The sequence below is a fragment of the Camellia sinensis genome, chromosome 7 (assembly GCF_055761805.1).
Source record: "Camellia sinensis isolate YWXY chromosome 7, ASM5576180v1, whole genome shotgun sequence".
NCBI classification, from domain to species: Eukaryota; Viridiplantae; Streptophyta; class Magnoliopsida; order Ericales; family Theaceae; genus Camellia; species Camellia sinensis.
Genome location: NC_138967.1, coordinates 16053300 through 16081232, shown reverse-complemented (window position 1 = coordinate 16081232; position 27933 = coordinate 16053300). Strand labels below are relative to the sequence as shown.

General features: G+C 38.0%; 1 protein-coding gene across 4 annotated transcripts; it reads right to left on the bottom strand.

The window, feature by feature from the left end:
• Nucleotides 1–44: 44 nt before the first annotated feature.
• LOC114307730 (long chain acyl-CoA synthetase 6, peroxisomal) lies at nucleotides 45–27028 on the bottom strand. Of its 4 annotated transcripts, none has more exons than XM_082877519.1 (23): nucleotides 26558–27028; nucleotides 23256–23316; nucleotides 23098–23175; nucleotides 22903–22974; nucleotides 22737–22822; nucleotides 22473–22574; nucleotides 22304–22380; nucleotides 21706–21750; nucleotides 21508–21594; nucleotides 12153–12242; nucleotides 11958–12037; nucleotides 11746–11839; nucleotides 10453–10541; nucleotides 10276–10364; nucleotides 4058–4187; nucleotides 3828–3946; nucleotides 3176–3299; nucleotides 2932–3018; nucleotides 1902–2005; nucleotides 1736–1821; nucleotides 874–960; nucleotides 664–750; nucleotides 45–405 (listed from the first exon to the last, which is right to left on the bottom strand). In XM_082877519.1, the coding sequence occupies exons 1-23, from the start codon at nucleotides 26679–26681 to the stop codon at nucleotides 310–312; spliced, it is 2094 nt and encodes a 697-aa protein (XP_082733645.1). In that variant the 5' UTR covers nucleotides 26682–27028; the 3' UTR covers nucleotides 45–309. The 4 variants fall into 4 exon arrangements, with proteins under 4 accessions (XP_082733645.1, XP_082733646.1, XP_082733648.1 ...); XM_082877520.1 differs by having other exon boundaries at nucleotides 22903–22966; nucleotides 26558–26976; XM_082877522.1 differs by having other exon boundaries at nucleotides 23256–23311; nucleotides 26558–26911.
• Nucleotides 27029–27933: the final 905 nt, after the last annotated feature.

The window sequence follows — 27933 nt, the reverse complement described above, 5'->3', positions numbered from 1 at the left end:
CACATGGCACTGACAGCAAATCTAAGCAATAAGTGTACACAGAATAGTCAGTGAAATTTCACTTTTATTTTTGAACTACAAGAGACAAAATGTTTCAATGAATTGATTAATTATTTCTCATCACAGTTTTTCTTTTTTTTTTTCCGTTCCTGGCAAGAAAAAGGGAAGAATCAAACAAAGTAATATGCCGAGTTGGGCTCCAATTCTTTCACTATCATTTTCCGAATCTTCTTTGGGCTGGAAGCTACTTGAATCGACAAACGAAAATGCACAGATTTAGGTCTCTATTCTCTGTCTTTCCTTCCTATTTCACATTTTTGAGAGAGAGGGTTCAGACGTTGAAGGCTCTGCATACATGTTAGCTATAGCTTTCGCAAAGTATGCTTTAGCTTGAGGTCTCTTGATCTGGAAGAAAAGTAAACCACATAAAGGAAGTCTGTCATTTTCCATTTGCCCACCAATGCTTAAAATGCTAACTACTCTTGTTCAGTTTCGTGTTTAGAATTTGATTTCTTTTTTTCTTTTTTTCTTTTTTTTGGTGAAAAATTAGAACCTAGTTTGATGAAAATAAACACTAAATGAGTTTCTAGTCATTCTTATTTGTTAAAAAACTTCAGACAAAAAATTCTAAAAACAAAACCAAATAGAGTATTTTCAACTTGCCTTGAATGTTGGCGTAAGCAGACCATTCTCCATGGTGAACTGTTCAAGCACCAAAGTCACAGATTTTGCAAATTCAAAACCTCTCAGCTGCAGCACATAACACATGTCTTATGTTCAAAAAAAATTCATATGTATATTTAGATTAATGAAATGAAGCGGAACAAAATTAGTAGACCAGGGATGAACTAAATTTGAGCAGAGATAGAATACCTGAGCTTCCCTTCCAACAGCTTCCATGTCGGCCAAAACAGCGGCCCTTGCTCTTGGGTCGTTGCACAGTTCTCCTAAATCTTTGTACTGAACGCATTGACACCAAACCATATCACGACTAGTAGTATGACTTTGGCAACTCAAAATTTTAGCCAAAAAACCACTATAAGTTGTCACAACACTCTCTTTTCTTTTTTGCACAACTTTTTGTAAAAAACAAAAAAGTTACTAAAATAGCCTATTCCCAAACCAAGCCTAAGATGGATGCACAAGTAGGATGTGCAATGCACGCGACAATATACTTTTTTTTGTACATTGAAGGTGGAGGGGTAATCAAACCGTGACCTCCTAGTGAAGTAGGTACACTGGCTCTGACCAGAGGGCTCACCACAGTGGTTAAAGATATTTATTATTCCACATCATAATAACATGGGTGATTTTACTTTGCACAACAAATTTCTCATTACACAACCTCCCCAATAACATGTTCATAAGGTTACATATTAAAACTAAAAAATAAAACTTCTAGAAGGCAATTTGGATCCTTACATTATGCATCACCCTCATCTTTTTTAGAGGAGCTTGCTTGGTTTCATTCTAGAATTCATTTTCTAAATTTTTTTTGAAAAAAAAAAAAAAAAAAAAACTGGCTTGACGAAAATAAACACCAAAATAATATTTTTAAATTTTGAAAAATTATTTCTACCCCCAAAAGAGAAAAACCATATAACAATGATGAGTTTTAATTTATATATTAAAATAAAAATAAAAATCCACCAAACTAGTTTTTAGTTTTTTTTTAATTTTTGAAACCAAATAAATTTCTTGTTTGTTGGACTGAAGTACCAAACCAATAAATTACCTTGATGCCTTCACTTGCAGCCCAAGCATTCAACACATCTGGGTCCACTGAGACAACAGCAACTAAGGAAGAGTTGAGGCTGTCCCCTACCCAAAAAAAATACAGAAATGTCACACACACACAGAGAGAGAGACAGAGAGAGAATTGTGAAACCATATTGTCTTACCGTAAACAAAGCACTGCGCAACAAACTTGCATTTAGCATACACATTCTCAATTTTCTCTGGTGCTATGTACTCTCCCTGTGCCAACTTAAATATGTTCTTCTTCCTGTCATAATACGACAATATTTTTTACCAACAATCCTACAACAAATATGCAACCTTCCAAATAATACAGTTAAATATTCAATTGCAATCTATCATGAACATGAGGGGGATCTTCTAATATTTTCCATATTTGATCTCACCAGAATTTCCTCTCTGACCACCTTATCACAAAGACAGGAGCGATATGCAATAAAATAAATACTGTGGAAATCCCTACACATACAGATCAGAACCATCCCAGGTGTTGTAGCAAAGACCAACGGTAATCTTTATTCTGCTTTTTCACAGAAGTTTGAAAACAGTAATAAATATCATACACCCACTCATGGAATAAGTCTGGCCACACATTGACAGGCATGTTAAGTATATGAGTACTTACATTACACCCTTAAGCTGTGTTTAGATCATGGATTTGGGTAGAGATTTGGAAAGGGAAAGGAAAAAAATAGGTGAAATGTAGGTTGCGCTTGGATCACGGATTTGGATAGAGATTTGAAAAGGGAAAAAGAAAACTCTACCCAAATCCATGATCCAAACATAGCCTTAAGCTGATTGAGAAGTTGCCTGTCAACAAGGAACATCATATTTAAGTTTCTTGTGATATGGATATGTAAAGGTTATCCACTTCCACCACTGGCGTGAATTCGAATCACGGGAATCAGCCTCTCCACTGAAAGACAAGGGGGGAGGCCAGCCTACTACCCCTTATGTGCTGTTACAGCATTTTAAGCAGGACCATATCAAGTATCTTTTTGTTTTCTAGGGATTGGTTGTCAGCTTGTGATGTTTAGATTTTTATTTTCTTTTGTACTGAGATGTACTCTTTCTCTGGAGGACTGCTTGTCCTCTTTTCTTTTGTACTTTTTTTCAATGATATTCTTTCTTGCTGATCAAAAAAAGAAAAGAAAAACAGAAGTGTCTTGTCACCTATCAATTATCTTTAGGCGACCTCCAGATGACATTAAGCCTATGTCTCCTGTATGAAGCCATCCATCTTCATCAATTACTTCTCTCCTGTAAAATTTGATTAGAGCATATCAGCAGTGCTCAACATCAATAAAATAGATGACATTTTTTGAATAAAACAGAAAGAGTGAATTAAAAGAAAGATGAAAAAGAAAAGAATAATAATAAAAATACAAAATAACTAGTAAGACAGAAAGCTACACACGTCTGCACTTCATCTTTGTGGTAGCCTAGGAATACCAGGGGGCCCCTCACACAGATTTCACCCCTTGGATAGGGCTTATCATCAGATGTATAGTTCATTTCTGGAACATCCATGAGCTTTACTTCTGAAAAATAAATAAAAGAAAAATATATGCTTAGCCCAACGTCAGTAATACAATATAAATTACAAACTGATTATAGTTGAATCGGAAAACCCATGGACAGCAATTTAAATGGTCAAAGCAAGCAGGGCCTTTGATCAAAAGAAAAAATAACAGTCATCACCATCACGCATTCTTACAGACTCTAGAACATATGTTCATAAGAAATAAATATGTCCTACTCAACATATGATGATTACCCCTTGGAAACAAATCCATATGGAAGAAGAAAAGGAAAACAGATGATTTATTGGAGCATATTTGAAAATTTATTAAGCTATTATCTTTTGGTTGGTTGAGATGGTGATGTATGAAAAAAGAAAAAAATAATAATAAAAGAGAAAAGAAGAAGAAGGGTATCCTATGCTGACTGAATTTGAAAATGGTTAATCACATCTATTTAATGTGATGCTTAAAAGAAACAATACAACTATAAAATTGTTCAATCAAATGTGTAATAAATTTTTCTCACAACTTATGTCAATAACTCACCACAAGCAGGATTAGGAGAGCCTACATGACCAGATAGATTGTCACCCTCATCCATAGCGCTTATAACACAAGCAGTTTCAGTCATTCCATATCCTTCCACAACTTGGCAACCAAAACATCTGTGACGTTAAACTTTTATGTGTTATCAAGTAAAAGAAAAAACTAAAACATACACACAATATATAGATACTAAAGGCAGTCATTCAGGCCAAGGAAAACAATTAACTTACACTCTCAAGAAATCCATTACATCAGGAGACAAGGGTGAGGCGCCTGATGCCATAAAACGAACCCGTCCTCCAAGCTTTGCCTTGATTTTGTTAAATACCAATCTGTCCCACATTGGAGATGGATTCTTGCCTGAAATAGTAACACAAAAAAGAACCTTAAAATATCAGAACAGCATTCAAAGGACTGAAGGAGACTAGTTATGTATTTCCTAATGATCATGGTATGGAATAGGTGTGAAACACAGATGGACACAAGCAACTTGTCAACAAGGAAAATACTATTCATCTATAAAAATCATACCCAAAAAAATCACAAGAATGATGTGACAATGCCATTTTGGTAAATATATATCATCTTACGGTGTTTTGTTTTAAAGTGAGTGGTATTAAGCCACACCATTATGTATAGAAATTATGTATGAATTTTTTGTTTGTATATCAACAAAGTATTAGACAAGTCAACGGGAGCTGTTGAGTGGGAGGCATGTGGAGTGAGTTTTCCAGCCAGCTTTAGGGGTGGCTGGTGGTGTTCTCACTCATTGGGATAGTAGGGTGGTGGTGAAGGAGGGGGAAGAAATAGGGGGTTTCTCTGTGTCTTGTTTGTTTCGGTGCATTGAAGATGATTTTCGATGGGTGTTCACAAGAGTCTATGGTCCAGTTCAAGGTCTAGAAAGGTGGGCTTTTGGGGAGGAGTTATAGGATGTTGCTTTTCATTCGGGGGTGCCTTGGTGTGTTGGGGGGGATTTCAATGTTGTGAGAAGTCCAGAGCAAAAGTCGGGGGGGGGGGGGGGGGGGGGGTGTCTTGTTTGTTTCGGTGCATTGAAGATGATTTTCGATGGGTGTTCACAAGAGTCTATGGTCCAGTTCAAGGTCTAGAAAGGTGGGCTTTTGGGGAGGAGTTATAGGATGTTGCTTTTCATTCGGGGGTGCCTTGGTGTGTTGGGGGGGATTTCAATGTTGTGAGAAGTCCAGAGCAAAAGTCGGGGGGGGGGGGGGGGGGGGGAGGGGGGGTGCGCAAATGGTGAGGGCTATGAGGGAATTTGCCTCTTTCATTGATGAGTTGAAGCTGGTTGATTTGCCCCTACAGGGGGAGGCTATACCTGGTCTAGTGACTAAGCGCGTTCTCGGATTGATAGATTCCTTGATTCTGGATATTGGGAAGAGCACTTCTCTCAGATGATTCAGATGAGTTTGCCGTGCCCGATCTCCGATCATTGGCCAATCTTGTTGGATAGCGGGGAATTCAGTGTGATCCTTCGCCTTTTCGTTTTGAGAACATGTGATTACAAGTGGAGGGTTTTGTTGAGAAAGTGGGTGGTTGTTGGGAGAGTTATAGTGCGGTAGGGACGCCAAGTTGTAGATTAGCTCAGAAACTAAAGCTTCTTAAATCTGATATAAAGAACTGGAATGTAGAGGTTTTTGGTCGTCTAGAGGCTCATAAGGTAAATATTGTTTCAATGATGCAGGGGTTGGATAAGAAGGAAGGTGCGAGGGGTCTAACGGAGATCGGGTTTTCCCGACCTCGAAAATTCTCCGACCAAAATAAAAAAAAAACAAAATATATATTCAACAACAGCAGATCTGAGTATATACCAGGTTTTAACAATATCATCATCGAATGTAAAAACAACACACCCATACAGATCTAAGCATATACCAGATCTGAGCCTATCAACTTCATCATCATTATCATCAACAACACACTGATGATGGAGGGACGACGGCGATCGGTGGCGATGGAGAGGAGCGACAGAACTCTGACAATGGAGGGACGATAGAACTCGGATGATCGCGGTGATGGAGAGAAGAGAGAGAGAGAGAGATCGAAAACCCTAACAGCTCTCTCTCGCCAAAGACAGGACAAAGGAGGAGGAGGGAGATCGGTGGTGATGGGAGGAGGGAGATCGCTGCCGAAGCCGTGAGGAGCAGCTGCGCAAAGAGAGAGAGGGGGAGAGAGGTTGAGAGAAATGAATGTGAGTGAGAGAGAGGCAGACTCAAACATATATATATATATGGGGATTATTCGGGGAAAATTCGGCCCGAATACCATCCGGAATTCAATTTTCAATATCATCCCCGTCCTTATGGGAGGTAATTTTCGGGAAAAACCCATTCTAATCGGGTCGGGAGATCAGGTCCCCGTTTGGCCGATTTTAGATTGCCATCCCTAGATGTGGCTTGTAGGGATGCGGCTCGAAAAGAATATGTTAGGATAGCTCGGATGGAGGAGATAAGCTTTTGTTAGAAATCTAGATGTTTATAGTTGAAAGATGGGGATCGTAATACAAAATTCTTTCATCAAACGGCAAATGCTCATATAGGCAGGTGAATCAGATCGGGAGGGTACAGATGAATGAAGTGTTGTTATCGAACGAAGCAGAGATCAAGGAAGGTATAGTGGGGTTCTATCAGCATCTTTTTCATGATGAGGGAGATGTGTGAAGGTCAGGGTTGAACGGTGTTGTTTTTGATTCTGTCTCCGAAACAGAGGTTTTGTCACTAGATAAACCGTTTTCTGAGGAAGAGGTCTTGGGTGCGCTAAGAAGTATGGCAAGGGATAAGGCAATGGGACCAGATGGTTTTTCTATTGGTTTTTTTCAGCACTGTTGAGGGGTGGTGAAAGAGGAGGTGTTGGCAATATTTGAGCAGTTTCATCAGACGAGGCAGTGTGAGAGAAGTCTGAATTCAACTTTCATAGCTTTGATTCCTAAGAAGGAAGTGGTGGAGGATATTCGCGACTTTCGGCCTATTAGTCTTTTGGGAAGTGTCCATATTCTGGCCAATAGACTTCGAGGTGTGCTGGAGGGGGTGGTGTCAGAGTCACAGAATGCTTTTGTTGGCGGTCATCACATTTTGGATGTTGTTCTTGTAGCTAATGAGTGTGTGGATTCGCGGTTGCATCAGGGTAAGGACGGGGTAATTTGTAAGCTGGATATCAAGAAGACATATGACGTCAATTGGACGTTTTTGTTATGTGTTGGAGAGGATGGGTTTTGGGGAGCGGTAGAAGAGTTGGATTCATTTTTGTATTTCGACTGTTCGAATGTCGGTGTTGGTTAATGGGACGCCGGCGGGTTTTTTCCCCCAGATGAAGAGGTTTACGACAGGGTGATTATTTGTCCCCTTTTTTGTTCATACTCGTTATGGAAGCGCTAAGTCGTTTACTGTCCAAGGCAGTTCAAGGGGGTTTGCTGTCGAGTTTTGCAGTGGGGAAGGGGCTTGATTCTCTGGAGATTTCTCATCTCTTTTATGCTGATGATGCGCTAATTTTTTGTGATGCAGATGCTATTCAGATTGGTCATTTGCGGTGTGTGTTGTTATGCTTTGAGGCGGTGTCTGGCCTTCAGGTAAATTTGGCTAAATCGAAATTGATCCCAGTAGAAGAAGTGGCACGTCTTTCGGTGTTGGCGGCTGTTTTGGATTGTAAGGTGGCTATGTTACCATTGTCTTATCTGGGTCTTCCTTTGGGACTACTTTTAAGGAAACAAGAGTGTGGGATATAGTGGTGGATAGAGTGCATAGACAGTTGGCGGGATGGAAGTGGCAATATTTGTCCAAAGGGGGGTGGCTTACTTTGATCAAGAGTGTTCTTTCTAATATCCCAGCATATTTTGGCCCCGTTTGGTAGAGCTGTGGGAAAGTGATTATAACTTATAGCCTAACAGCTTATAACTTATAGCTGTGAACATAAGCTTATTTTTTATTTATAAATTAAGCTTCTCCTCCCCCACTTAAAGAATAAATTGATTTTTGACTTACAAAAAGCTATAAGTTCTATTGTTAAGCTGAACCAAACACATCAAAATAACTTAAATTAAGCTAAAAGCTGAAATAAGCTGGAAATAAGCCCTACCAAACAGGGCCTTTATGTCTTTACATGTCATGCCTGTGGCGGTGGCAAGGCGATTAGAGAAGCTTCAATGGGATTTTTTGTAGGATGGGGTGGGGAGGTTTTCCATTACTATTTGGTAGATTGGGAGAGGGTGTGCACTCCTAAGGAAGGGGAGTTTGGGGGTGAGGAGGCGGTTGGAGGTTGGAAGTGTTCAATCGGGCTCTTTTAGGGAAGTTGTGGCAGTTCATAGAGGAAAGGGAACGGTTATGGAGGAGGGTGGTGGTGGCTAAATATGGAGAGAGGGGGGGTTGGTGTTCGAAAAAGGTGGTCCAATCTCATGGGCGTGGCTTATGGAAGGGGATTTGGTTGGGGAGAAGGGATTTTTGGGGTAAGGTTCGGTTCAAAGTGGGGGTGGGGGATCGGGTTCAGTTCTGGCAAGACTGGTGGTGTGGTGAGCTCTCTTTGACAGGCATGTTTCCTTTGATTTATGCTATTGCAGCGGATGGGGATGAGTTGGTTGCATCGGTTAGGGTGAGGCAAGGGAATTCAGTTGTGTGGAATGTTCATCTTCGTCATGAAGTATAGGATTGGGAGTTGGCCCAGTTAGTGGATTTGCTGGGTTTCTTGTATTAGGACTGTTCAAAAATCCGTTCAAACCGGTAATCCGGACCGAACCAGACCGAATCATGCGGTTTGGTTCGGTTCTATTAAGAATTGGTTCGGTTTCGGATTAAGAAATATGAGAACCGTAAAAACGGTTCGGTTAATGGATTTTATAAAAAAACCGTGGTTCGAACCGAACCGAATCAAATTTTAAAAGATATATATATATAATATCAAGTTTTATTTTTATTAATTGGTTTTTTATAATTTTAATGATATTATGACAGTATAGATATGTAGTATTAAGTAATGCCTTAATATTATTAGTTTTTATCATAAGTTAAATATAATTAGTTTGAGTAATTATTTTGCTAATATTAACAATTTATTCTTGTATATAGAAATTTTTGGAACCGTAAACCAAACCGAAACCGAACCGTTTTTTCGGTTTGATTCTGGTTCGGTTTTACAAGTGTAACGGTCTGGTCTGGTCTGGTTCTCAAAATCACAGAACCGTTAGGATCGGTTCGGTTCTTGGATTTTCTCAGAACCGAACCAATCCAGACCGTGTACACCCCTATCTTGTATGAGCTGCAGTATGGGGGGAGGGATGGATTCTTTGATTTGGGAGGTTCAGAAGTCTAAGGGTGTATTTACCGTGTCATCATTTTATGGGGTGCTTGTGGGGGGCAATACAGTTGTGCTTCCTTAGAAGACTATTTGGGTGACGGGTTCGCCTTCCAAGGTGACGTTTTTCGTTTGGACGGCTGCTTTGGGACGTATTCTTACTATTGATAATTTGATTTGGCGGCACCATGTGCTTGTAAATTGGTGTTGTATGTGTTGTAGAAATGCAAAAACGGTGGATCATTTGTTGGTTCATTGCCCTGTTGTGTATCAGCTTTGGCGTTTGATTGTGGCTCTTTTTGGTGTGGTATGGGTGGAGCCGATGTCTTTGCGGGCCGTATTGTTCAGCTAGGGTGGGGCAAGGGTGGGTAAAAGGCGTCGGAAGGTTTCGTTACTTGCTGCCCATTGTTTGTTGTGATTTGTATGGTTGGAGCATAATCGTCCTATCTTTTAGAATTTAAGCCATTCTATTCTTTGGCTGGAAAATAAGCTTCTTATGGTGCTATATAGTTGGGTTACTGGTGTAGTAAATCCTGATGTTTTTACTTTTGTACAGTTTGTGGAGGATTTGATTAGTTAGTTTTGTGGTCTAGTGTGGTTTGGTATTTTCTTGTATTCTTTGCATCGCCTTGATGCTTTTTTAATAAAGTTTGATTATTTATCCCAAAAAAAAGTATTAGACAAGCCAAATATTGACGACAAAAAGTAATTGCAGCTTTAACGAATTGTAGCTTTATCCTTAATGGCATAACAAAATAAAAAATTAAAAAACAGTTCAACCGTCAAAATATAATCTGCACTTCCTACAAAATAGAATGTGCATGAGAATGGCAAGTGCCCATGTCCGCTAATGTTACCAATGTCTATTTAATTCTTCTCTAATTATCATTTTTGTGATTTGTATGATTTTACTAACAAAAGTTCAACATAATCTTGATGTTTACTGACACATGAATATCAAAATGTCACCTAATCAGACCACACAAGTTCTCACCTCTTCCTAATACAAATAATAAATGTGCTCCAAATTAACAATGCTATTTGAAATTGATTAAATTAAGGGCAAAGGAGATTTTATTTGTGAAGTAAGAACATTATCAAGAATTTGGGAAACAAAAGAAACCTCAAAGACAAATTTAGTTGATAATAGGCTTACCAGACAATATAGATTGCTTCTTAGCATTATAGGCCACATTAAATAACCTCTCTTTCAGACCACCAGATGTCTTCACAGAATTCGTAATGCTGCAACAACCAAATCATCCAACCGATAATGACCATATATAAACGAAATTACATTAATACTTCAAACAGCATTGGAAAATGATTTTACCCAGCATATATTCTATTGTACAACCGAGGAACACTGCAGAATAAAGTGGGTCTTAAAGCTGCCATATCATCCATTAATTTCAAATTGTCCTGTGCATGGAGGTCAATAAACGGAATTAAGGCTAAGAAAATTATTCTCATAAATTGACACTTTATGCTAGTAGTATAATCCAGAATTCAGATAATTCAACCTCTTTGGCGTAAATATTAAACTGTGACAGTAGTACAACAAAAAATTTAAAAAACAAACAACTGTCAACTTGAAAAAATGTCTAATGAGTGATGAAAAAGCATTTTGGTATGCTTATAAAAATAGAAAAGATATTGTAGTTGAATGAATAATCATGGTATCAAACCAATATGCCAAATTATGTATCTTCGGGACAGAGTGATCAAGCATTAACCAAGACCTGAAACACTAGTATTGAAATATTAGTAAGAATAAGAATTTATGACTAGGAGACAAATCACAGAGGCTTCTATATGTGAAGGAGACTAAGTCAAAGGTGTGGAAAGCAGAGAAACATCTGTATGTAGTTCCTGTAGATTTAAACATATCCCATAATAAGGTCACTAAAAATATAATATGATGAATTGCACGATGAAAGATACGTATGATATAGTGAGTTTTTTTACCTCCTTTGCTTTTTCTTCTACCTTCTTTGTAGTATATCCTCTAATCTTTCTTTAATATTTGTTTTCTTGCTTCTAACTCATTTTATTTCCCCACTGAATATCATGTTACCTCTTGTTCGGACCATTCTCTATTGTTCACCCTAGGACAATCCTAAGTTTCTCCAACCTTTAACTTTAATATTGCCTCGAGTTGTGGTGTTTCTTCTATTTTGCTTTCTGGTATCCAGAATTGAACTGTATTGTTATTTATAAATTAAATTATGAAATTGAAGGTTGGGTTTATTGCATCTCTAAATAAAAAACAGCATATTTCCTTTGCTTTATTGAATATTATTGATTGCCAAATGTTTGGGGATGACTGGTGATAGCACTGATTGTAAGGATTTTCACATATTTTGGTAATGGCTTTAAATAACGGTATCGGGGCTTTAAATAATCATGATGTTTACTGACACTCAGAAATTCAGCTCGATTGCAAAGCTTAAGCAAATCATGCTGCCAAATTTTCCACTTTTGGGTATGGACACACTCTCCTGGAACATATCATATGTCTTCAAGCATATTTATATAGGCATTTCTTAGAGTAGAGCATGAATGCAAACAAATGAAATTTCTCAAGAAACTGGATTGAGAATGAATGCATGGTTGAGCATCATACTCCCTGGTAGAATCCAACTGCAACTCCAAAATGCGCCATTGTGACCTGGTTCGCCCGTTCATATATGTGTGCCAAAGGAAGATAGGATATGTAACTGTCAAAAGAAAGAAAAAGGTAATTCAGGAGAGGAAAACCATAAATATTTAGCAGAAGGTATCACAACATAATACAGTAAAAATTGCTATATACATGGTGGCAAACTAGATACCCACATGTCTGAGGGACAGAATTTGACAGAAAGGCTTGCCCCAGCAACATTTGTGATCAAGTTCTCGTGAGACAATACAGCTCCCTAACAATAATTAAAAAAAGAAGTCACCTTGTTAACTTGCCATAAGCAATCAAAGAATGTTAGTAAGCTTCAAGATCAGAATAATAAAGTTCATCAACATAGCTAAAACCAACACCTTCGGAGTTCCAGTTGTACCACTTGTATAGCAAATAGTAGCAACGTCATCAGGTTTTGGAGGGCAAAAAGGTTGAAGGCTACTTCTCCCCTACACAAAATTCAAACAAAAGTATAGAAATTAGGATGCATATTTTTTTCTTGGGTCAGTGAGAATAGATTATGATAACATAACTAATAAATAAAGAATTTTGAATAATCTTGCACAGTTTGAATATATAATTACATCAACCAAAACATATATATTTAAAAAATAAATAAATAAATAAAAATTGAAAACCTAACCATGATAACAAAAAATCACAGTAGACATGAGCAATCAGATCTAATGTGTCCATGAAGAGAAACCCTAATCACCAGGGAGGAAACTGAGGAATGCTAATGTTATATGGACTCTTTGAAAGCTGTTCGTATCCATGGACTCTATATATCAAGTCATCTGGTCTTCTAGTCATAAAATTTTGTGTAGTAAGATGATATTCAATAATTTCATCCTATTTCCCACCTTCAACCAGGAGTTGAAAAATCTGTGCACTAATGCAGAATGCCAGATATAAGCAACAATAAGATTTAGCTTTGAAAGAATCTGGTCGTCAGCAAAAAGTGCGTATAATTTGCACAACTAAAATTTGTAATAGGAGTACTTGTAAGTTTCTAAAGAATATTGTATATTCAAATTGCGTATCAATTACATCAAGACCTTAGTATATATAACCCTAACACCTAAACCAAAAAGGAAATACAATATTTACATAATCACAACCATGCCTAATATATAATATATACACAATCATGCCTAATATATAAGATTATATTCTCACACCCCCGCTCAAACTCAAGGTGTTTTAGCTGAAAACACAGTGACTTTGTCAAGAAGAAAACGAGTAGTGGTGTACGTCTTGGTGAAGAAATCAGCAAGCTATTGAACCGAAGGGACAAAAAGAAGCAAGATAGAGCCAGACTTTACGTGCTGACGGACGAAGTGAAAATCAATCTCAATGTGCTTCGTTCGTTCATGGAAACAGTGTTATGGACAATTTGAGTAGCACTTCGGTTGTCACAGTAGAGAGAGGCCGGCAAGGACTGAGGAACGCCTAAATCAGAGAGGAAACAACGAAGCCAGATAACCTCAGCAATAGCATGAACCATAACACGGTACTCAGCTTCGACAATAGAACAAGCAACAACAGTTTATTTCTTACTTTTCCAATAAATCAATGAATCTCCAAGAAACAGACAGAAACCAGAAGTGAACTTACGATTAGTAACATCACCAGCCCAATCAGTATCAGCATAAGCCACCAAATCCAAGGAAGAAGTAGAAGACAACAAGCAGCCTTGGAAGATAGTACCGCAGAGATAGCAAAGAATCCAAACCAAAGCAGTCCAATGCTGAGAACGAGGAGCAAAAACGAATTGGCTAACCACATGAATAGCATAGACAAGATTAGTGCGAGTAACTGTCAGATAGACTAAGCAACCCACAAATTCACGATACAAAGTAAGATCATCCAGTAGGACACCATCAGTAGTGTTAAGCTTCACATTAAGCTCAATGGGGGCATCAAAAATCTTAGTGTCAATAAGACTGGCACGGTGAATAACCTCATTGGCATACTTGGCCTGAGACAAAAGTAACCTTTGGGAAAAGAAGCTACCTCAATATGAAGAAAATACCGTAATGGTCCCAGATCCTTCATTTTGAAAGTGCGAAAGAGACACTGATTGACCTTAGAGACAGCAGAAGTGTCAGAGCCAGTAATGATCATATCATCCACATATAGTAATAAGGCAACAAAACTAGCAGAGGTGTGAAGGAGAAATAAGGCAGAGTCTTGGTCACACGAATGAAACCCAAATGCAGTAATAGCTGTTTGAAAACGATCATATCAAGCACGAGAAGATTGCTTCAAACCATACAGAGCACGCCAAAGACGACAAACAAGACCAGAGGAATGAGGAAGACCAAGGAAAGGACGCATGTAAACCTCCTTGGTAAGATGGCCATTAAGAAAAGCATTCTTAACATCCATCTGATAAAGAGGCCAATGACGAACAGCAACAAGAGAGATCAAAGTATGAACAGTAGTCATCTTGGCAACAGGAGGCGAAGGTTTCCTCATAATCAATCCCATACTATTGTGAGAAACTTTTGGCAACCAGGCGAGCTTTGTAACTCTTAAGAGAACCATCAAAGTGAGTCGTGACTTTGTAGAACCATTTGCAACCGACCAGATTCTTACCAGCAGGCAAATGAACCAACTCCCAAGTACTAGTTTTTGTTAAAATATATCATCACCTACCACCTCCACTCAACTCACCTACCACACACACTCACCTACTCCCCAATCCTCTCCTATATAATGAGTACCTCACCATCTGTAATTTACACAACAATCAATACATCAATCAATAATCATCAATACATATATTTTTACATGGTATCAGAGCTATAGGTTAGCTCTTGGTGAGCTTCACCTTCCGGCGGGCGGCAACCTTGCCTTCACCGCCCGCCGGACCCTAACCTGTTACATAATCAAATCTCAAACAGACCTGATTCACACCTCCCAAAACATCTCATTTCATTCATCTGTTTCGTACCCTGTTGGCCTTCTTCCTTACCTTGCCGATCGGCGCCACCGCGCTACTTGCCTTGCTGTCACCGCCGTTAGACTTTCCGGCGTTGGTTCTCTACTCGCCGCCAGTGCTCTTCGCTTGTCATTTCTCTCCGGCGCAACCCCCCAGAACCGTCGCCCAGCGTCTCGCCGGCCTACTCCTCTTCACTGCCGCCAACTCATCTCAAGCTCTCACAGTTTTCAAAGACTCATACACACGCCATCGCGATCTGCCAGAGTTGCACCATCTCACATCCACACTCTCTCTTGCAATGGGTTCGTTGATTATGCTGATTTCGTGGGCTACAAGGATTGTTAAGGCTCCAAAGACTGATCCTAAGTTTTGGAAGAGTTTGTCACTTGTGCCAATCATTGGTGGTAGTGCTCATTCTGCTGCCACAGAGCTCAATTTCAACATGACTGGGTTTATGGGGGCTATGATATCGAATTTGGCATTTGTGTTCCGTAATATATTCTCGCAGAGAGGAATGAAGGGGAAGGCTGTAAGTGGGATGAATTACTACGCATGTTTGTCTATCATGTCTCTATTGATCCTCACACCTTTTGCAATTGCTGTGGAGGGCCCTGAAATGTGGGCAGCTAGCTGGCAGACTGCTCTCTCTCTCTCTCTCTTTTTCACTTTCCAACCCATGTGCATTTTGTTTTCTACTTTTTTGACAACCCAGCAACACACCACAACCCAAAGTCTCTTTTCCTTTCTTTTATTTTATTTAAACAATTGCTGTCAACCACTCACTTCACTCTTTTTTTATTTTATTTAAAAAAAAACAAAAAAAAACAAAAAAAAACAATTGCTGTCACCCCTCTTTTCCTTTCTTTTATTTTATTTACACACAATGCCTCTCACCTGTTTTCATCCACCGCCCACATCCTCACTTTCTTTAATATATATTTTTTTATTATAATATATTTTTTTTTATCCCTATTTTTATTTTATTTTATTTTATTCTTTTTTTTTTTATCTTTTGTATAATACTGAAACATTGATTAAAAAAAAAAAAAAAAAAAAAAAAAAAAAAAAAAAACAAACAACAGACAGAAGAAGCAGAACTGCACACCACACTCATTTTATTCATGTTGGGGCTCACCCCAATCACCATTTTACAAACACAAAAAAAAAAAAAAAAAAAAAACACAAACCAAAACAAAACACCCACACCCACAGTGGGATTTTTCTTCTCTACTCTGCTGCAGGTCTCTTCTTCTTGCCTCCGTCCTGGACGGCCCTTGCCGGTGTTGCCTCCGTGTTTCCTTGTCCACCGAGCACGTTCACTCCCCCATACTCCTCCACTGCAGCATATGGCGGCCCTCCAAATCGGAACATCACGGTGGCCTTCCGCTTCAGCTCCTTGTTTTCTGCCCTTAGCACGCTTATCTCTGCTCGCGCATCCTTATACATGCGTTGGAGCAGAGCCAGCTGGGAGTTTAACTGTTGCACCTCATTTGTCCTGCTCTGCAGCCGGTGCGACAAGTTTGTGACCGCCGTCATGGTTTCCACACATGACTTCAAAGTATACTGATTGGCCTCCACATCCGACTGCACTGCCATTCTTTGCTCCACAGACCGCATCGGAAAGTTCAACGGAGCAAACTCCGGGACGCTTGGTTGAGTTTCCAGTGCCACCGCACCAGTTCTCTCTCTCGTTGACTCGTTGAGGTCGGGAAAGAGGGTGAGCAGCCCGCGGGAAGACGATGAAGCCATTTTCTAGGCAACAGAGTGTCACACAGTATCTCTCTCAGAACTCTCTCTCAAAAAACAGAGTGTTACAGTATCTCTCTCAGAAATCTCTCTCAGACAACAGAGTGTTACAGAATATCTCTCAGAAATCTCTCTCAGAATATCTCTCGCAAGTTTTTGTCTCAGCCTTTTGCCTCGGCCTCAGCCTCCGTTAAATAGCCGAGGCAGCCACGCGCATCGCGCGCCTCTTGCCACTAGCCGACAAAACGGGCACGCAAACCAAGGCACTCACGTGCCTCGCCATCATGTCCGGCACACCTTTTGATGAATTGGGCACGCCTTTTGATGGCACGCCTTTTGACAAAATTGGGCACACCTTTTGAGGGTGCGACTTTTTAAGGGTCCGACAAGACTCTGTAAACTGTCCCGACATAGATTCCGGTTAGTTTCTACAAGGGTCCGACAAGACTCTGTAAACTGTCCCGACATTGATTCCGGTTAGTTTCTACAAGGGTCCGACAAGACTCTGTAAACTGTCCCGACATAGATTCCGGTTAGTTTCTACAAGGGTCCGACAAGACTCTGTAAACTGTCCCGACATAGATTCCGGTTAGTTTCTACAAGGGTCCGACAAGACTCTATAAACTGTCCCGACATTGATTCCGATTAGCTCCTTTAAGGGTCCGACAAGACTCTGTAAACTGTCCCGACATTGATTCCGGTTAGTTTCTACAAGGGTCCAGCAAGACTCCGTAAACTGTCACAACAACTGTCACAACATTGTCTGCTACAACGGTTGGACATGACCCCATAAACTGTCTTCTACAACGGTCCGACATGACCCCATAAACTGTCTTCTACAACGGTCCGACATGACCCCATAAACTGTCTTCTACATCGGTCTGACACCCCCATACAGTGTCCTCTACAACGTTATGACACCACCATCCAGTGTCCTCTACAACGTTATGACACCACCATATAGTGTCTTCACCATCAGTCTGACACGACCATATAGTGTCTCCTATCCTCTTTTATTTTTATGTATTTTATTATTTTGTTCCTCTCTTCAAACTCAAGTTGGCTAGTTTCTATCCTCCTTGAGTTTGCGGGGGGCTGTTAAAATATATCATCACCTACCACCTCCACTCAACTCACCTACCACACACACTCACCTACTCCCCAATCCTCTCCTATATAATGAGTACCTCACCATCTGTAATTTACACAACAATCAATACATCAATCAATAATCATCAATACATATATTTTTACAGTTTTCTTCAAAGCAAACAACTTATCCGCCATAACTCGAATCTAAAAAGGATCCGGACAGGCCTTCTTGAGAGACTAAGGTTCTGAAAAAGAATGAATAGCAGACAAAAAAAGTATAATAGGAAGCAGAAAAACATGTATTAGACCAACCCAGCCTGTTTGGAAGATGACGCTCTCGAGTAGGATATGGGTGTGTAGCAGAATCAGAGTCTTCAGAAACAGAAGTGGCATCAACCGTGGTATAGACAATTGGTGAAGGAAAAGCCTTGCGACGAGAATAAACTAACAACGGAGGAGGAGGAGAAGCCGAAGGAGGAGAAGTAACCAAAGAGGAAAATGGAATAAGTTCAGGAGAAACAGTGGAGATGTACTCATCAAACGAGACCTCAGAAGGAAATGGGTCAATGTGAACCAAATCTGCTTTTGAAACTGGAGCAGTGAGAGGAGGAAGCTAAAAGTAAGACAGATGTTCCAAGAAGGCAACATGGCGGGAGACATAAAGTCGGCGGGAAATAGGATCGTAACAATGATAGCCCTTTTGAGTAAGACAGCAACCCAAAAAGACACACAGGATAGAACGGGAACTAAGTTTAGTCCTATCTTTCCGGAGAAGAAGGACGAAGCATGGAGACCCAAAAACACGAAGGAGAGAGTAATTGGAAAGTTGGAAAAACAAAACCTCATAAGGAGAACGACCAAAGAGTAGAGGGGTAAGCATACGATTGAAAAGAAAAGCAGCTTCAAGAACTATTTTCCCCCAAAAGGGCGCTAGAATAGAGGCAGAAAGAATGAGAGATCTAACTGTCTCGAGAAAATGACGGTGTTTACAGCACGGCCATTTTGGACGGGTGTATCAATACAAGAAATTTAGTGAATAGTACCCAAATTGGCTAGATATTCACAAAACTCAGTTTTAAAATACTCTCCACCTAAGTCAGACCTTAACAATTTAATGGTAGCCCCAAACTATATAGTGATCATAAACTGAAATGTACGGTATATTTGGTAGAAGTCAGATTTATGAGTCATAAGATAAATCCTAATATAGCGGGTGCAATCATCAACAAAAGATACATAGTAAGCAGAACCTCTTTTGTGAGAACAGGAGAGGGTCCCCAAACATCAGTACACACGGGAAAACGGAAAAAGGGAAATAGCAATACTTTAATTAAATGGTAAACCTGACAGTTTGGCAAGCTTATGCCCCTGACATTCATCAATTTGACTAGGAGAAACTTTACCCAACAATCTGGACTGAACTAAAGACCATAAGCGGTCAACAGACAAATGACCTAGGCGAGAATGCCATAAATAAAAGTTACTCGACTAAGAATCTAACTGAAATGAGAAGAGTACAACTGGAGAGGTGGATAAAAGGAGATGCAAACTTTCTACCACATAAAGGTCTCCAATTCTACAGCCGGTCCCAATTTGCTTCTTGGACACCCGATCTTGCATACAACAGACAAAAGAAGAAAAGATGACATCAAAGCCAAAAGCATCAAGTTGACTGATAGATAATAAATTGACAGATAGCTGAGGGGCATAAAGAACAAAGGGAATAGTAACAGCAGACATAACAGAGGGTAAGACAGACCCAATAGACAAAACCGACATACCAGACCCATTAGCAATATTAATAGTAATAGGAGCGGGTAGGAGAATACAGTTTTGAAGTAAGGAAATGTGAGGAGTCATACGATGAGAGGCACCAAAATCAAAAAACCAAACGGAAGCATGGATACCTGAAGAAAACCCAAGTAAACTTGAACGAAGAGAGGTAAGAGCAAAGGCAGATGGGAATGAATGAGAGGTGGACAAGATATACTGAAGTTAAGCAAACTGAGTACTCAAGGAAGCCAAGTAAGGATCTGAAGTCAAAGCAGAAGCAGGAGGCCGGAAAGTACTCGGAGTAGGATTACGGAGCTGTGTCTGAGGTGACTAGGACGAAGTAGGGTGTCGTTCCTTCTTGGGACAGTTATATTTCCAATGACCCCTCAGGTGGTAGAAAGCACACTCATCTAGACCTAATGGCTCTTTTTTAGGCTTTGCAGTGGCCTGAAGCTGATGAGGAGAAGGGGTTGATAACAAAGTTGGTTTAGCAAGAGCCAATAAGACAGAGGGACGTAGAATCTGACTGGCAGACGGGTTTCCTCGGAGAGCAGCTCACAAACAATAGCATCCACAAATAGAAGAGAAGACCGATGAAGGATGCCACCACAAATAGCCTCATACTGAGGGAAAAGAGCCGTTAAGAACTATACTAAATGACCTTGCTCCCGAAATTCAACATAAGTGTCTAATACCTTGAGGCTAGGTGGTTCCATGAGAGCCAATTGATCCCAAAGGCCTGTCATCTCAATATAGAAATCCCGAATAATCTGATCCCGCTGATGAGTACTCTGAATAGCTGTTTCCAACTCATGCCGCTTGGCAAAGTTGGACTGCTAGTAAATAATCCCACACCTCATTAGCAATACTGTATTTAGAAAACATCATTCCAATACGGTCATCCACAGAATTATGAAACCAGGTCAAAACTTAAGAATTATCACAATCCCAAGTATCACAGGAAGTCAGATATCCATTCGCTTTTGAGTCCAATGGACGAGGAACAGAACTAGAAATATAACCCCATTTTTTCTGACAAAGAAAAATTCTTCATAACACTAGCTCAATAAGCATAATTGTCACCAGTGAGTCTACACTTGATGGTTTGGTTTTTAGTGTCCAACATGAGAATAAAACAAGGTTTATAGAATGAATGGGTCAAAATTATAATATGCAAAAGGGGCTAGGGTCAAACAGAAATAAACCTAAAATAGGTTATTTAAGTGTACTAACCCAAACCAACCAGAGAACCGAGAGCAACAGTCGGAGACGACCAGAGGAGAACCAACAGAGAACCACGAGCAAAGAAAGCAATAGTCAGAGAAAACCAAAGGAAGTTGCGAAGCACAAGGTGTCGCGACTCTAGATCCAAAGAAAGAAACCTGCGGTTTCAATAGTGATGACGGACGTGAGTCGGGAAAGAGAAGGCGAGTACGATCGCGACTCCGGAGAGTGAGAAGGGTCGCGACCATGGCTGCGATTTTAGAGGGAGGTCGTCTAATGGCCACAAACCAGAGACTGAACCAAAATGGTTGATTCGAACTCAGATGAGGACTAGGGTTTCGAATGCAGCTTTGATACCATGTAAGTTTCTGAAGAATATTGTATATTCAAATTGTGTATCAATTACATCAACACCTTAGTTTATATAACCATAACGCCTAAACCAAAAACGAAATACAACATTTACATAATCACAACCATGCCTAATATATACACAATCAACCCTAATATATGACATAATCACAACCATGCCTAATATATAATATATACACAATCATGCCTAATATATACGATTATATTCTCATAATACCACCCTCCTACATGGAAGATTTTAAAATGAAGGAATGTGGAAAGAACATCTCACACTAATATATTAGCAATTTAGGTCATGCATGTCTCCTAGCTTAAACCATCTTGCATCATGACCAACAATTCTTAAAATAACCTGAAACACAAATACGTCAGGAAACAATTGATTTAATGCACTAATGATTCCACATCTGTTATAAACCAAACTAAGGAATCACAGTAGTCCTAATTTGTAATCCACTGGTATAGTCCTCCGGGGCAACCAGGTTTATTACAGCCAAGCATCATTAAAGCAATTTTGCCAGAGAACATTAAGGAAATACTTAAAAAGAACATGAAATCACCTGACTAAGTAGTTTTGAATATGATATAACTTCAACTCCTGTTGACGATGGAAGAGATGGCATTCGTTCATCGATGCCTCCAACCACCTATTGAATACCAAATTAGACAAATGCACATGAGGCAGAATTATTGAATCAGTATCAAATTTGCTTTTAGCTCATTCAAGTTAGCTAAGAAGATCAGGTGAATTTGCATACCACTATAAGATGTACAGACGGAATCTCAGACAAGAAGCTCAACAACTGCAAATTCCAAGAAACAAGAGGGGCAAAAGTTTGTCAAATACAGTTTTGCATGAATCTCTCGATCAATCTGTGGATATTGCTCCTTACAAAAAATCTAATCAACGATCACCAAGTTCATTATCAATTTCTGAAAAAACATAGCATAAGCTTGGTACATTGAATTTCAAAATCTCATCAAAGTCTTGATCTCACCAAGACTTCTTGGCATAGAAGAACTTGCACAAATAACTAAGCATGTTTTTGGAAAATTCCCTGCATTTTAATAGCCTCATCACCATCTCACAAATGGTATTAATATATTTGAATTTTGTCATTCCAAAAAAAAAAAAACATGAAAATAATAAATTTCTAGACAACAAGGTGAAGTGCCTAAACTCCCTCAATAGCATCATTATTTGTTAACTTTTCTCTTCAAATACCAGCATATCATTAAGAGACTACTACTGCAACAAAGTTGAACACTGTAAAGGCTATCTTTACTTGAGCTTGATTTAATTTATTTATTTATTTGGTTAAAGGCTAACTGAAAAGCATGCATGGCAAAACTCACAATGTTCAATGTTTCTGGCAAACAAAATATGGCTTGTACAACAGCATGGTTTATAATGAACTTGACAGCATCTGGACCTGTAGAGCAAACAACAGATTGTACATTACGAGTCATGACAACTTTAGGCAAAGATCCAACTCAAATTTTAACTGACCAACTAATGACTAACCAAGTGTGTCATATAAAGGAACCGAAATGTATGAATATGCAGAGCAGGCATGATCGACAATTAGCCACTCTGGTCTGTTGATAAAATACAGCCCGACACAAGCTCCCTATCATAAAAAACAACCAACTGGGCTAGTCAGATATTTAATGAAAAAGGATATAAGAACTTCAACTGAATGTTCCTATGATCTGTAAGATATATAAATGTCCATAGAAAGCACAATAAAAAGAGAAGAATATTCAACCTAAATTTACCATCAACCACTTGCCTTTGGTATTCCATGATACACTAAACCAGAACCAATTGCTGACCGGGCAGTACCTGCTTCCCCATATGTCATCCACTTGTACCTTCAAAAGTGTAGAAATGAACTCATATCAATAAGTTGCTTCAAAAGTGTATTGCAAGGTTAATTAGATGACCAACTTACTCTCCAACTGTCCCATCAACCCGAATCCGTGTACCCAAGTACTTGTAATCTCGAAAAGTCTCAACTGAACGCCTATATAATTAAAGTTAGAGAAACAACTTGGCAAATACTTCTCAATGAAATTAACAGAGGTAAAATCAGCAATCCAGATTGAACTAAGACAAATTTATCCAAGTAAACAGGGTGGGTACTCACACAAAATTATCATGTAAGGTACCAATTTCAGGATGATCTGGAAATCTGTTAAGAAGCTTTATAGGAGAGCGTGCAGATCTGCATTATAATAATCAAGTATATCAACAACTAATTTAGTGCAATATAGAGCTAATCAGAAAGAGAATAAGAATCCCAACCTGTACACATTCCACTTTCCCGTCTGCAATTTCTCTGGAAGCAAAACGCTGTACCCCTGTTCTGTTTAGAACATGTCACCATCATTAATGTGTGTGTGAGAGAGGGAGAAAGGGAGGGAACAAGCAGCAATATGTTGGTAAAACAGCACAACCAACAAAAATTTAGTATGGACCATAATGATCAGTCAATTAAGACAAACAGGACCACACTGATTAGTCAATAAAAACAAACATATCATTAGTGCACACAAGACCCCTGTACCAAAGACAGCACCCACATTCTGTAACTTTTCATAGGATAGCTACCGAGAATGATAAATACATCCAATCTTCACATAACTAGGCATCATCATGCATCGTGAACACTCCATTTAGTCAATGTAGTAGTAGACTCGGACATGTTGGGACACATGTCGAACCTATGTCACATGGAACGTGGATTGTTCTAGTACGTGGAACATAGTATGCCACTTGGTCTAAAATATAGTACGATTGAGGCAGACTAGTATAGGTTACATTATTGAAATTTAAGTTAAGAAGATTTTCTTTTAATAATTAGACATGAAATAAAATAGGTATACTTTATTTCAAATTGATCATGTAAAAACACATTTTACATTTCATCCTGCCAAAAGTCCAATTTTTGTAGATTTTCATTATATTTGATATTTTTTCTTCTTAAGAAAAATTTTAAAACAATAAATAGTAAAAATTTAGGGATCATTTTGGGATCACTAAATTCACCATTTTGGAATAGAAGTGTACCATGTTTTGGAATGTGAGTAGCAAAACATGGTACACTAAAATCACTAGGGTATTAGGGTCTTTTGGTAACACTAAATTGGACACACCATGTGGGGTGTTAAATTTTTTTTTTTTTTTTTCATTGGCAGCTGGAGGCCACATCAATGACATTTGAAGTTTTATTACAATTTTAGAAAGATGATGATTTGGGATCAAAGCAGAGCATTTGAAAATAAGAGGGTGGGGAAAAAATGTTGGATGATGATAAATGTGTCTTAGATTGTAATGAAATGATATATTAGATGATGCCTTCTTTGACTTGTGATTTATGTATTTTTTATAGATGATCCATCAATTATCGAACTTAAAATGTTTTTGTCATTTGTGATGCAATGGTTTATGATTGATGAAATAGTATTTTGCACATTGAATAATGTTTAAATTATAGGCAAAGTGATTTTTTTTCATGTTGAATTAAACTAAGCTTTTCAACAATTTTTGTTGTCTGTGGAAGTTATTTTCATATACATAGCATGTAATAACATTTAAATTTTGTTTTTTTTTTTCCGTATGCCATTGTGTCCATATCCTAATTTCATTTTTCTTTCTAAAATCGCAGTCAGTAAGTACTGCTTAGTAAGGCGCCACACACACACAATTCCTTGGAAAACCACTAGTAACTATATTGATTAAAATAGTAAAGCCTAGTATATACAAGTATATATGACTCAAAAATATATTGATTAAAATAGTAACAACAAATTATGATATGTGTTGGCCTGAGTTAAAAAAGTAACTCCAATACTAAAGTTCAGCTCTCCTCTGCTCCTACTCAAGGTGCCAAAATATAAAAAAATTAAAGAATTGATGTCCTGCAGTCAAACTCATCGCAATGATTCTCCAAAGCCCAGTTTGATGACTACATTTAACGGATATATAGGAATTTATATACGCCTCAAATCAGAATTCCCACTATTCCCACTCATTTACGCTCAACCTCACGAACTACTAAACCAGTAATTTTTATTTTTTCTAAATTATATTGGGACATATTCATGGACTTGATTGCTATCCACTTTTGTCAGACCATCAAATTCAACTAAAATGTGATAAATCAGCAAAAAAAATCCGTTTGGTTTAGTTATTGAAAAAAGTTTCGAATTGTATTTTGAAAATTAAAAATTTGTTTGGTTATAAGTTTTTAAAATAATTTTGGAATGATTTAAATTTTTTTTTTTTTGTAGTTGAATAGATAGTATTGAGAGAAAATTTAATTGATTGATATGTAGAATGTGAGAGAATGACAGAAAAGAGAACAAAGAAGAAAGAAAAAGTAATCGATTGATTTATTAATAAAAAAAAGAGGAGAGAGGAGAGAAAAAAAATAATTTTGAAAATTTATTAATCAAACATGTTTTTTGATTTTTTGATCCAAATGTTAATTTAAAAACTAAACCAAACGTTGCCAAAATAAATGACATCTCAATTTCTCAACACAGCCATGGCTTGCCACTCAACAACCTATCAACTCTGAAAGATTATGGAAAAGCACTTCCACCAAGTTTCCAAGGCAATTGAAAATTGTAGACTACTGGAACCACTGGACCAAAATTTTTTACAACACAAAATCACTTGACATCAGTTGTGAAAATATTTTAAACCCTGGGGAGAGAAATAAAATAGACAAATGTCTTGCTTCAGAAAGTTGTCCTATGATAAGCTACTTTTCCCTTGGTGATAAAATGTAGCCCTACTACAAAGAATATTAATTAGTGAAGCCAAATTTATGCGTGTCAAATGAGCCATTTCCAAATCCCAACTTGTGGGGGCTTCCAATGGCCCTACAGTTTTTGCTCACTCACCCCAGGCACTGGCGCAGCAGTAAGGTTGCATTATTGTGACCTAGTCATCGTGGGTTCAAACCACAGAGCCAACCTCTCCGTGCACAAAAGTAAGGCTGCGTACATTTAACCCTCCCCAATCCCACAGTAGCGAGAATCTCGTGCAATGGTACTATCTTTAGACATAAACCCAGTTCAGACAAACTATTATTTGATGAACCTGATCAATTTGACTTAGTATAAATCCCCAAAAGTCAAATCTTTCTTTCATTTACATCAACTATCTCCACTGCCAAACAAGGCTCTACAGATCAAAGGGGGACCACAAACGTGCTAGAGAGCCCCAAAGTAAGTAATTCCGCCAACCAACAAGGAATCTATATCACAATGAACCTCAAAAATAAGACCCAAAAGGTAGAGGGCCCAAATCTGGAAGCGGAGATGCTGCTGCGCAGGCTTCTGTGTGGCAAAATGGGCTCATTTTGGCCATTTTGATAATTCCAACAGTTCATATTTTAAAATCCTTCAATTAGATGGCTGTAAAAAATCAAGTATCGTTTACCCTTAAAAAAAACTACCAATAAAAACATGAAGATTCAAGTCCCCCTAAACAAAGCAAAAACCCTAGGGTCCTTCAAAAAGTGAAAATTAGAGAAACATCAACATCAACACAAAATCTTCCAGATAACAATAATATAATAAATATAGAGAGAGTACCGTAGAAGAACTCGCCGGCGGTTGGGTTTGGCCGGAGAAATAAGTGTTGAATGTCGCCGGCGGCGGAGGTGAGGTGGTTTTCAATGGTTAGGAGGCGACGCTGAGCTGATGAATCCATCTCCATGGATGCTAAACTTTGCTTCGTTGGATCTTCTCTTCTCTCCGAATCACCCTCAGAGCTCTGTTTTCCAGATTATATATATATATATATATATATATATATATATGTGTGTGTAGAGAGAGAGAGAGGCACGCTTTCCAACAGAGACGTCAAAATACAGTTGAGATAAGCGTCGTGGTTTTGGTTATATATTTGCAGAAGATAAGAGACGTCTGAACCATATCTATATTTGTGCTGTTGTTTGTTTGTACATTTTATATTTACATACGATGTGCCGTGTTTGGATTGAGTTGAATTTGAAAAGTTGAAATCATTCGGGTGTTTGGATGTTGGTAGGTATGTGCTAAGATGGTTTTTGTTTTGAAGGATTGGGTATGAGATTAGATTACTAAGCCTGTGTTTGGCAAAGGCTTTTTCAGGCTTTTTTGACTATTTTAGCCACAAAAAACAAAATAGGCTATTTTAGCCATAACAAACAAAACATCACATCCAACTTATAATCATTACATTCTTCTCTCACAAAAAAAGTCAAAAAAGTCAAAAAGCCAAAAAGCCCTTACCAAACCAAGCTTTTTAGCCCAGGCTAAAATAGCCAAAAAAGCCAAAAAGCCAAAAAGCCAACCCACTTCCCAAACGGAGGCTAATTCATCCCGACTAATAGTTTGTTATTTGTTTTAATTTTTTTGTTCGGGATTAATCATATGAGGGATTTTGTATTTTAGGGAATGAGATTATTTTCATGGGATTGATATCCCATGAGACTAATATGTGAAATGTTCATTTTACTTTTATATTATTACTTAATAAACAATTAGAAAATGGTTAAATAATCTTTTTAATATTTATAAATTATTTTTTTTAGTGTTGTTAATTTAAAATTATATATTAAATAAAAATTATAAATTATAAATTTAATTTAATTAAAAAGAATAAATTAAAATTATGGCCTTATAAATTAAATTTTTTTAGTGTTGTTAAAAAATTAAATTTATATATAAAATAAAATTATTTTTTTATGTTGTTAATTTAAAATTATATATTAAATAAAAATTTATAAATTGTAAATTATAAATTATAAATTTAATTTAATTGAAAATAATAAATTAAAGATTATGGCCTTATAAATTAAAAAATTTTAGTGATGTTAATTTATAAATTATAAATTATAGATTACAAATTTAAAATTTAAAATTATATATTAAATAAAAATTATAAATTACAAGGGTAAAATAATATTTTGAACATTTATCCTTAT

Bases quoted from the DNA above. Each gene is read 5' to 3' on its own strand.
- LOC114307730 (XM_082877519.1), bottom strand. From the start codon at position 26,681: ATGGAGATGGATTCATCAGCTCAGCGTCGCCTCCTAACCATTGAAAAC. The intron at 10,542-11,745 runs GTATGATGCTCA...CTCCATGCACAG, and splicing joins CAGTTGGATTCTACCAGGGA to GACAATTTGAAATTAATGGA. The intron at 4,188-10,275 runs GTAAGCCTATTA...TTACTATTTCAG, and splicing joins GAAGCAATCTATATTGTCTG to GCAAGAATCCATCTCCAATG.